The sequence below is a fragment of the Mus caroli genome, chromosome 11, assembly GCF_900094665.2.
Source record: "Mus caroli chromosome 11, CAROLI_EIJ_v1.1, whole genome shotgun sequence".
Classification (NCBI taxonomy): domain Eukaryota; kingdom Metazoa; phylum Chordata; class Mammalia; order Rodentia; family Muridae; genus Mus; species Mus caroli.
Window position 1 is genome coordinate 92,542,448 of NC_034580.1, and position 11,120 is coordinate 92,553,567.

At 46.3% G+C, this 11,120-nt stretch overlaps 1 protein-coding gene across 6 annotated transcripts in view; it reads right to left on the reverse strand.

Moving 5' to 3' along the window:
• The window catches only part of Snx11 (sorting nexin 11), a 10,005-nt gene extending 4,200 nt beyond the window's left edge, over positions 1 to 5,805 (reverse strand). The window contains exons 1-6 of one of the 6 annotated variants that reach the window (XM_021176654.1): positions 5,705 to 5,805; positions 5,222 to 5,311; positions 3,622 to 3,681; positions 2,690 to 2,744; positions 1,350 to 1,436; positions 996 to 1,096 (exon numbers count right to left, since the gene is read on the reverse strand). In XM_021176654.1, the coding sequence (XP_021032313.1) occupies positions 996 to 1,096; positions 1,350 to 1,436; positions 2,690 to 2,731 (230 nt within the window). In that variant the 5' untranslated portion in view covers positions 2,732 to 2,744; positions 3,622 to 3,681; positions 5,222 to 5,311; positions 5,705 to 5,805. Of the gene's footprint in view, positions 1 to 995; positions 1,097 to 1,349; positions 1,437 to 2,689; positions 2,745 to 3,621; positions 3,682 to 5,154; positions 5,312 to 5,704 lie in introns of all 6 variants that reach the window. The other 5 variants (XM_029484148.1, XM_029484150.1, XM_021176655.2 and 2 more) reach the window with 5 other exon arrangements.
• Positions 5,806 to 11,120: the final 5,315 nt, after the last annotated feature.

The following is an 11,120-nucleotide window of genomic DNA, read 5'->3' on the forward strand; positions in this document are numbered from 1 at the left end:
GGTGTGGGGGAGCACTGGTGTGGGGGAGCACTGGTGTGGGGGAGCACTGGTGTGGGGGAGCACTGGTGTGGGGGAGCACTGGTGTGAGGGAGCACTGGTGTGAGGGAGCACTGGTGTGAGGGAGCACTGGTGTGAGGGAGCACTGGTGTGGGGGAGCACTGCTGTGAGGGAGCACTGCTGTGGGGGAGTGTGTGCATACACATAGTGTGGGAGCCCAGTGTTGATACAGGGTGTCTTCCCCCAATCACCCTCACTTCATCTGCTGAAAGTAAGTCTCTCACCGAACCCAGAACCCATCTGTTAGCTCGCCTAGCTGCCTATCAAGCCACTAGGATTCCCTGTCTCTGTCACTCTCTCTCTCTCAGCACTGGGATCTCGGGCTTTCTACGTGGGTGCTAAGGATCTGATCTCAGCTCATGCTTTACAGCAACCCTTTGACGGACATCCACCTCCCCAGCATCAGCTCCACACAGTGAGCTGCAGACTGCTGGGTCTGTTCCTATGAATTAGAACTACTCCAAGTCAGACACACTGCCACGTGCTATGATCTCAGCTACTCTGTGGGCTCAGGCGAGAATCTGGGGCATTTGAGGCCAGGCTGGAGCTAAATCTATCTCAGAAAACAAAGCTAAACTAAACTAAGCCAAAAGAGTACTCCAGCCCCAGAGTTTTCTAAAAATGAGATGAGCTGTGGCAGGTTACTGTTAAACATTCTCAACTTCTGTTATAAAGCACACAGAACTTTTTTTTTTTAACTTTAATTGCTTTGTGGGAGGAGGGGAGTATGTGTGTGCTCACTTTTCCCCCGTTTATACAGTTTTGCTAGGTCACGTGGCATGAACGGAGGGAGACTTGCTGGTTTCCTTTCACTGACATAAACACTTCTCAAGCTCCTCAGCCTGCCACGCTCTAAGTTCTTCTCCCTCTAAACCCTAGCTCCCCTGGGATCACCCCCAGATCCTTTCAGACCTGAGAAGGCCCAAGAGCAAACTCACACCAAGCCGGCGTTCCTCTGCAGCTGCTTCCTCAGCCACACAAACTCACGGTAGCGCCGCCGCACACAGGACGTCTTGGCGGTAAAAGCTTTGCTGTTCGTCTAGGGGAGAAATCCGGAAAAGCCTTAGTCCCTCAGGAGTCCACCACCGCCACCCTAAGGGGATGGATTATCAGGCTACTGGGTCCCGGACCAAGATGCCACCAGGCACCTGGAAGCCATTCTGTGTCCCCTCAAGCTAGTCCTCTCCCCACTCTTTCTTGTAAATCTTCTGTCGGGAACGCCCACAAACCATTTTTGACCTCAGCACAGCCCACAGCCCCGCAGCTGACACCATCACTGAAGCCTGACTCACATGGAGGAAAATCTTATAGTCCACGTAAGAATTCCAGGAGCCTTCATTCTGCACCCTGGGGTCCTGAACTCGAACTGTGATCACCTCCTGCAGATCAGAAAACAAACAAACAAACGCCCCTTCAACTTCAGTTCAGCTCAGCCCCACAGAGAGAATGGTGTTTGGTTTTGGCTTTGGAGTCCTGCTGGCAGGAGCTCACTAGGTAGACTCACTGCCTTCACCATGTGGCAGTTCTCGCCCGTCTGCCTCCTCAGGGTTGAGATCAGTGAGGCAACACACCCAGCTTGCAAGGCAGCTCTGACCACACAGCAGTACCCAGAGTTCCTTAGTACCAACTTTCAGTCATTTCACCATTCATTCAACAAGCATTTCCTGATCACGGGCGCCATGTCAGGCTCTGTGCTAAGAGAGAACATGATCAAGAAATGAAATTCCCTCTTCTCCGGAATATTACAGTGTAGGCCTGTAATCCTACCTTGGAAGGCTAAGGTAGGAGAATCAAAAGTTCAAGGCCTTACCTGAGGAATTTGGTGAGACTCAATCAACCAATCAATCAATCAATCAATCAGTCAACAATGAGCTATGGACAATGGCTCCCCCTGTGATTCCAACACTCAGGAAGAGGCAGGAGGATTGCCATCAAGTTGAGGGTCAGCTGGGTCCACATGGCAAGTTCTTGGCCAAACAGGACTGACTATATAGTGAGACTCTCTCAATAAATAAATAAAGATAAAAGAGAGCTAGGAATATAAATACATGGCTCAATGCCAGAGCTGAGCACTTGCAAGACCCTGAGATTAATGTGCATGGGGAAAAGGTAGACAGATACAAACAAAGCATTATGATATGATATGATATATATATATATAATATGTATATGTTTTATATATGTATATATGTAAATACATTATATATATATATATATATATATGGATATATGTGTATATGTATGAAAATCTCCTAGTGAGCCCCATTTCTTGGGTGACAACCAAAACCTTCATTTAAACAGAGTTTACATTCTAGAACATTCCAACCAGTGGAAGAGTTAGTCAAACTGGAGGCTCCCTTCTCCGCACATACACTTGCTACTCTTTTCCCTCTCCTAGCTTTAATGTGAGCCCGTGAGAAACACCAAGAGTATTAATGGGGAGAAAGCACTGCTGTGTAGCCCTGCCTGTCCTGGAACTCACTCTGTAGACCAGGCTGGCCTCCAACTCGAAAATCCGCCTGCCTGTGCCTCCCGAGTGCTGGGATTAAAGGCGTGCGCCACCACTGTCTGGTCTGTGTCCCCTCCTCCTAAGTGGCCCTCCGACTCCGACCCACCTGGAGACCCCACTTACCTCCAGGTCTTGGTTCTCCAACATCCTACACCACAAGCCCATGGGAAGGGAACATCTGAGGTGGGGGAGCAGAGACGTGGGAAGAAGCAGTTAGCACATCCTCGCCAGGGTCTCTCAGAGCAAAACCCCTAAAGCTTTTAATAGATGTCCCATGGGGAAACCCAGGTAGGTAACTTTCCCCCAACCCCAATTATGTATAAAACCTGAAAGAGGAAGGGGAACCCCACATTAGTTAGCCGCAAGCTAAAGGCCCTGGGGAATTTGCCTCCTAGGGGCATGAGGAGAGTGTGTTGTGGCCAGAGAGGCAGGTGGGTTTCACTGGAAAACTTCTGCCCAAGAACTGTGGCTTAAAATCTTGTGGAACAGAGCTTTGAAAAGGAGCCTACCAGCACCCCCTCCTGGTTATTTAGAGACAACTAAGTCCTTACAAATACCAATTTCTCTTCGTCTTGCTAACCAAAGTCACCTCCATACAGGTGAGTGCTTCTAGGAGTGAAGAGTCCAGCTACAGTTTACCTCCTTCCCTGACCAGCTAGCTCTCCAGACCTGGAGCCAACCACTACAATCAGTTGTAATCCTGCCATGCCATCCGGTTTGTACCTCTGCCCAAGCACCCCACAGCTTCTCAGGTCAACTCAGGATGCATTCCGCTCCTTTGTAAAGATTCATTAAAGCCTAAGCCACTCATTTCCCCCAGTGTGGTAGTTTATGCGTACAGCGACATCGCCCACTCCAACACGGGGACCATGAAGGCTGGAGCACAGGGTTACTGGATTCCAAAGGGGCCCATGATGTCACCTTCTGTTAAAATACAGCACTAATCTTGTTACTCCTAGAGCCGCTCCAACTGCAGCCACCCTGGCTGCCGCCTCCACCCCCTTCCTCTCTCTTAAGAGCAGAACAATAAGGTTTAATTTCCCTTTCCAATTTACCTTGAAATGAAAACTGACTCCAGCCAATATGTACTGCCAACAAATGATGCGGGCTGGCTCCTGGGAAAACAAGACTCTCTCTAAGCTCTCCCTCTCTCCTCCTCCCATGCCCATCCGCACACCCACTCGTTTTTTACAGTCCCACAATTAATTTTAAACACATTCTCTTATTAGTTCTGCCTTACCATTAGCAGAGTGCATAATGAGCTTCCCTCTATTTTATGTTTTGCTAACATAGGGCTAATGTTTCAAAGGAAGGGAAACTTGTTTACGGCATGAAATTAGCAAAGCAAACAGCTTTTGCAATTCTTCCCAATATCCCAGAAGGTCTCTCTACAGACAGACATGGCATGCGGGGACAAAGCTGCACGGCAGATAACAAAACAGAGCTAAACTGTGGAGCAAACACAAGATTTTGTGATTTCAACACCATAATAAACAGCATTCTTGCTGACAGTCTGATTTTTTTCATCCGCAGCAGTCACCACCTCCAAGAGGCCCTAGGCTGAAAGGCAGGAAATCTCAATTCCCCAATAACCCAATCCGACAGTCCAGACGGGAACAGACAAAGATCTGTGACCAAAACCAACAGACTTTCTGTGAATATTAATTAGCCTGCTGGGATTTCCCCCTCTCTTCTCCTCTTAGGCGCTTGCTAAACTGCCAGCGGAAGAACAGAAAGTTAAATATTCTTAAGTGGTTTTTTTGTTGTTGTTGTTTGGTTTGGTTTGTAGTACAACAGAAAAGATGACAAGAAAGAAAGGCATCTATCCACTTAGGGGAGATCACACCACTCTGCCTGGAAAAGTCTGTGAAATTCAAGACTCTAGTTCAATAACTAACTGTTCATCAGACATTTGGTATAAAGAAGAGTTTGCTAGGGGCCTGCAGCACCCCCATGTGGAAGTTTTTCTCCTTTGTTTTGGAGCTAATGTCATAGAGAAACAAATAACCATAAACTGTCTTTTAAGACATTCCAAGTTTCCTGGGTCTCTGTAGGCTCAAGGCTGAGCGTAAGGGGCACTACGAAGGTTCTGGTGGCCAATTTCCCTAAGACACTGAGACTGCAAAAAGTAGACTCCGTTTCCAACAACCACTGCTCTCCATCACTGTCCTTCCCAACGACACCACTCTCAGTCGCATTCCTGGGGAAACAGCAAGTTCTTAACTTCACCTCCATGAGCCGTCCGAAGAGGTGGATCTGTGCATCCATTAAGGAAGGGCAGAGTCAAGTAACCTCCAAAGGTGAGGAAACTTACTCCAGGCTAACTACATTCCCGGGGCCTTTTCCATCCCATCTGAGGTGCTCATTGCTTCCCTCGGCAGTACCAGCACCAACAGTCCCCGGAAAGAGCCAAGGGGTTTGGTGTGTACAAAGTTTGACGCATTGTAAAGCTCACAGCTGCTAATTCAGGGGAGCAATTCAAAGCTTTCTCATTTTCTCCGCCTCTTAAAACTACTTCAAGGGACACGTTAAAAACACATCAGGCTGTAAAAAAAGATTGCACCAAGGAGCCTCCCGCCCTTCCTTACTCGTTCTTGAGCCTTTGGTGTCAACAGACAGCAGCAATTCTAAAACCTCGCCTTCCTAAATACCCACAGGTGTTCGAGGAAGCTCTTCCGCCTGACAGAAAACCTGTCCGGTCCATCAAACAGCTGTTCTCATTTTTCGGTAACCCACTCCTTTCACCTGCAAGTAACAAAGGAAGAGCAGAGTTTCCAGTATCTCCGAAAAATATCTGCCATTCCCTTCCACTGCCGGCCACTTGGGTAGACATCCCTAACTCTGACTCCGGCCACTCCTTTCCATTCTTTAGCAAACTCAGATGGAAACCAGCCCAATGGTCCTTCTCTTTTCCCGGCTAAATCGGGACGGAAAGACGATTTTCAAGGTATATTGAAAAGCCAGGCTTCCTTTCTTCTTGGGTCCCAGCAAGCCCTCACTTTCATACCGGGCAGTAAGGCAACCCCTTCCCTAGCGTGTCAACCGAGGCCATCACTCAAATGCCACCACCACGGCTCAAGCCGGCATCCCATTCCCAAGCAGCACCTACGAGCCGCGGCCACGCCCACGCCCCCTCACCTGAGAGCAGCAGCAGCAGCTCTCCACAGCGACACCACCAGCACCGCACCATATAGTCCGATCCCGGCTTCTCCTTCCGGGTGAGTCGCCGGTGCCCCGGTGCACGACGGGAGACGGCTCCCGACGGGCCAATCCTGAGTGTCCCGAACGCCCCACCCCTGCAGACCAGGGCTCTCAGTGGCGATCTCCGGTCAGCGGAGGCTCTCCGCCCCGCCCAGGCCTGAGCTGAAATCCGCATCTTTCCGGAAATCGCTAGGGGGCGCGGGAGGCGGAGCGCAAAGACCCCGCGAAGTCCACTCCGGTGCCGTGTCCCGCCCACCGCCATTAGGCGGGCCAATCAGCGCTCAGGGAACGTGTTTGAAGGCCGACGAAAGCATCTTGGGAGGCCAAGCGTCTGCAGGGTGTTAAAGAGCATTAAGTGTGGGAGGTTTCTCGCGTTCCTGAAGCCTTACGAAGATCTAAGATCGCGAAAGTCTGGGTTTGAACCTCAGAGGTTGCAGTTCCCCATCTAAACTGTCAAGGGCACTGCCAGTTTGATTTGGAAAACCCACAGATTATCCCAGCAAACAGCAGACGAGAAAGTTGGCAACTCAACAGTTGTCAAGCCCAAAGCAGGATCATACAGTTAGCAAGAAAAAGCCGGTGAAAATGCTTACTATAGAAATATCTAAAGTCCTCTTAAGCCAATGGAAATGGCTCACGCCCAGAATCCTAACACTTGGACATTAAAGACATAGTGAACTCTAGAATAGAGTAAGGCTGTCTGAAAATACAAACGAAAAGCCTCTTTGATCTGTTAAAAAGTTAATTTTACCTCTGTAACCCCAGCACTTGGAAGTAGAGGCAGGAACTGAAGGCCAACGCCAACTACATAGTTATTTCAGGCTAGCTTGGGCTACCTAAGACCCTGCCTCAAAAACAGCAAGACAAGAGTTGGCAAAATGGCTTCAGAAGATGAGTTCAGGACCCCCAAATTCACACAGCTCACAAATTCCTGCAACTCCCACCTCAATGGATCTGAGGCATACACACATCAAAAATGAATATTTTTATTTTTTGTAGCTGACTGTTTTGCCTATAAATATGGATGTGTACTATGTGTCTACCTGAAACCCTACAAGGCCAGATGAGGGCCTTAGATCTCCTGGCACTGGAGTTAGAAGTAGTTGGAACCGTTGTGTGGGTGTTGGGAACTGAACCCTGCACCTATACAAGAACAGAAGGTACTCTCAACCTCAAAGTCATTTCTCTAATCCTAACTCCCCTTAAAAACATATGGGCTCTAATAAAAGTGTGGGTCAGATGAAAACCCAGTACTACACTGACTTGAACTGCTCCTAAATGTTTGTAGAGCCAGTGCAAAACACAATGGTAGTTACCAATCCAGATGGATATTATTTATGTAATTCAAAACAGGATTTCTCAGACCTTTGGTCTCAGGATCCTTTTAAACAAACTTTTAAAATCATAGGGACATTTACTAGCTTTTGCTAATGTAGAAATCACTGACTTAGAAATAAAAATTGAGAGATTGAGGTAGGAGAGACAGCACATCAGGTAAGAGCACTTGTTCTTGCAGGAGACCTGGGTTCAGTTCCCAGAACCCACATGATGGCTTTCATCCAGCATTCTGACACCCTTATGGGCCCTACACTCATGAGGGGCACTTAACATGCAACAAGACACTCATAGGCATAAAACCTGACCCTAAAGAGAAGTAAATAGATACAGTTAAAGAATTACAAAATAGGGGCTGGAGAGATGGCTCAGCAGGTAAGAGCACTGACAGCTCTTCCAAAGGTCCTGAGTTCAAATCCCAGCAACCACATGGTGGCTCACAACCACCTGTAATGAGACCTGACACCCTCTTCTAGTGTGACTGAAGTCAGCTACAGTGTATTTATATATAATAATAAATAAATCTTAAAAAAAGAATTACAAAACAAAAATGAAAATAATAAAGGATTGCCTATTAACATTTTATAATCTATATTTTCAAAGACAAAAAAAGCAAGAAGAACAGTTCTGTGTTACGAATTTGTAAGTCTCTGTAGTATTTGGCTTAGAAGGAGACAGCTGGATTCTTACTTGCTGTTTCATTTCTCTTTCATGCTCTATTGTTTTTTGTTTTTTTTTTTTAAAGACTAGTCAAGTGCAGTAGTGAGAAGGGGGGAAAGTGTAGAACAGGAGTTCAATCTGTAACTGACTGTGAACAATCAATTGAGATAACTCACTACCTTCGGACCAGCCTGCTCTATTGTTTTGATAGATGAAGAACAACAAATGTTATTGCGGGGGGAGGAGGGGCTATTTTTAGCTTTTTCCAGCAACCGGGAATATTCCTTTGCTATAACAAAACATATCAAATAGTGCTCCCCCTCTCCGTCTCCGTCTCTGCTTTCATTTTGAGATGAAGTCTCTTTATCCAGCCTGGGTGGCCCAGAACTATGTAGACCAGGATTACCTCCAATGAAAAATGCACAATCCTGGTTCTACAGGTGCACCATCTCACCCAGCTGACAAATGCTGATTTCTTTGTAAAGGTGAGAGTGTGCCTCTGTGTGTGTGTGTGTGTGCGCGCGCGCGCGTGTGCTTGAGCACAGGTGTGTATGTACTACTTGTGTGTGCAGGTACCTATGGAGGACAGAAGGGAATATTTGAGGGATTGATAGGTTGCTATGTATTGTAATGCTAAATTCTATACCGGAAAGTATTGATTTCAAACTATTGGTTAAATGAAATTAGCTACAGCCAATGACTGGAGGGATTAGAGGTAGGTGGGATTTGAGTTACCTGGTTGGGAGGGATGGAAGAGAAAGGAGAGAGGAGGAGGAAGCCGCCATGAGGGGAGATGGGACATGAGCACATAGCCAGGAGAAACAGCAAATATCTGGGGTCCACCACTAGGGAGGCAGCCAGACCAGCAGTTACAAGAGTAGATTAGCCCCCCACCATGATTGTAATAAAATAACCATAGCCCAAGTCCCATTTATTTGTAAACTAGTTGGGGATATGCTTAAAGTGGCTATACTACAGAGGATGTCCGGTCCCTGGAGCTAGAGTTACTCATGCAAATGCAGATACTGGGGACCAAACCCTGATCCTCTGCAAGAGCAGCTCACGCGCTTTTTTTTTTTAAAGATTTATTTATTGTTATATTTAAGTATGCTGTAGCTGTCTTCAGACACATCAGAAGAAGGCGTCAGATTTCATTATGGATGATTGTGAGCCACCATGTGGTTGCTGGAATTTGAACTCAGGACCTTCCGAAGAGCAGTCGGTGCTCTTAACTACTGAACCATCTCTCCAGCCTCCACAGCACAGGCTCTTAAACACTGAGTTATACTGCAAGCTCCTACCAAGTGTTGGTTCTTTAAAAGTTGGATGTGGCCAGGCGTGGTGGTACACGCCTTTAATCCCAGCACTTGAGAGGCAGGCGGATTTCTGAGTTCGAGGCCAGCCTGGTCTACAAAATGAGTTCCAGGACAGCCAGGGCTATACAGAAAAACCCTGTCTCGAAAAACAAACAAACAAACAAAAAAGTTGGATGCAAAACAAAATCTGAAACTGTATCGAAAATATGATTGTGCTCATGCTTGCAATCACAGCACTTCTCCAGAAGCTGCACCAGGAAGAGAGCCTCACCTTTGAAGCCAGCATGGGCTACACAGTGAGTTCTCGAACAGCCTGACTACAGTGTGATAGCCTGTCTGGCTGCCGTGTTGATGCATTTCATTATTTTATGTACATGAGTGCTCTGTCTGTATGTACACTTACAGGCCAGAAGAGGGCATCAGATCCCACTACAGATAGTTGTGAGCCACAGTGTGATTGATGGGAATTGTGGGAATTGAACTCAGGACCTCTGAAACAGCAGCCAGTGCTCTTAACCTCTGAGCCATCTCTCCAGCCCCGAATTTAAAATAATCAAATAAGGGGCTTGTGAGATAGCTCAGTGGCTAAGTGCATTTACCACTAAGCCTGGTGACCTGAGTTAACATGGTGAAGGAGAGAACTAATTCCCACAAGTTGTCTTCTTGACTTCACAGGTACACACGTGGGGTAATGAGAGAATACATTTACACACACATATCCTATATGTGTGTGTTATCATATATATATATGTGGGTATATACATATATATACCCACATACATACATACATAGATTAAAGTCCACTGAGGTCAGAAGAGAGTGTTGGACCTAGGGCTGGAGTTAACAGCTTATTGTGAGCCACCCAACATAAGCACTGTAAGCCAAACTCAGGTCCTTTGCAAGAGCAACAAATGTTCTTAACCACTGAGACATCTCTCCAATTTTCTAAAATAAAATAAAATAAAATAAAACCCTTTTAAATCATGTTGATATCATCACTGATCTCGGAGGAACTTGTCAGACACACTATGGTAGACACCACATTTCCAAAGGTAAAAATTTTGCTTGGAAGGAAACACTTCCATTACCCCTCACACGGCCAACTCTGCGCTCAAATACTCATTAACTATCTCTTTTTCCTTCTTTATTTTTGGGGGGGGGGTGGCTAGGCTTTTACTCCATAGCCCAGGATCCCCTGAAATTCATAATTCTCCTGCCTCAGCCTCCTAGATGCTGACAGTGTATGTATGTGTCACCCTGCCTAGAAAATTTTAACTGTTAATGTTAGGGCCAATCTTTATACAAAACATGCTAGGAAATAACAACCACAGTTCTAAGCAACTGGAACAATTCACACTCAAAAAATACTCAAAACATATTGAGCATCAGTACCCTGCTGCAGAGATTTCATGCAGGTCCCAGGCAGAATGCAGAAATGCTAAAAATACCTCCTGACTTTGTGTATAAAATATATTTAAGGTCTGGAGAGATGACCCAGTGATTAAAAGCACTGGCTGCTCTTCCAGAGGACTAGGGTTCAATTTCCCAGCACCCACATTGAAGCTCACAACAGTAACTCCATATTGGTCTATTTTTTTCTTTCTACTTTATTGGGTTCTATTATCTACCACCCTTCCAACCCTTATTCCACCCTAATCACTTCCAACCCCCAAAACTAGGTAGGAGAGAAAAAAAGGTGAGAGGGGAAAGGAGGTGTAGACCTCTTAGATTAGTTCCTACTGATTAGAGGCCTTGGCTTCCTTGGGGGAAGTCCAATCTTTATCATCAGGAGATCTCCAACTTCTGGTCTCTTTGCTCATGACCGCTTGATAAACCACAATAACAACAACCAGAAGCAGCAGCCACCAGGGCCTTCTTAGGACTCTTGCATTTCTTAGAATTAAACTCTCTACAGATAGCAAAAATCACATGCCTATTAGAGCCTGAGACAAATCATAATCACCTGCTGTGAAGCAGGCTCTCCTCCCACACCTGGGATTAAAACAAAAACATTCACATAACAGAATTGTTTTTTTTTTTTT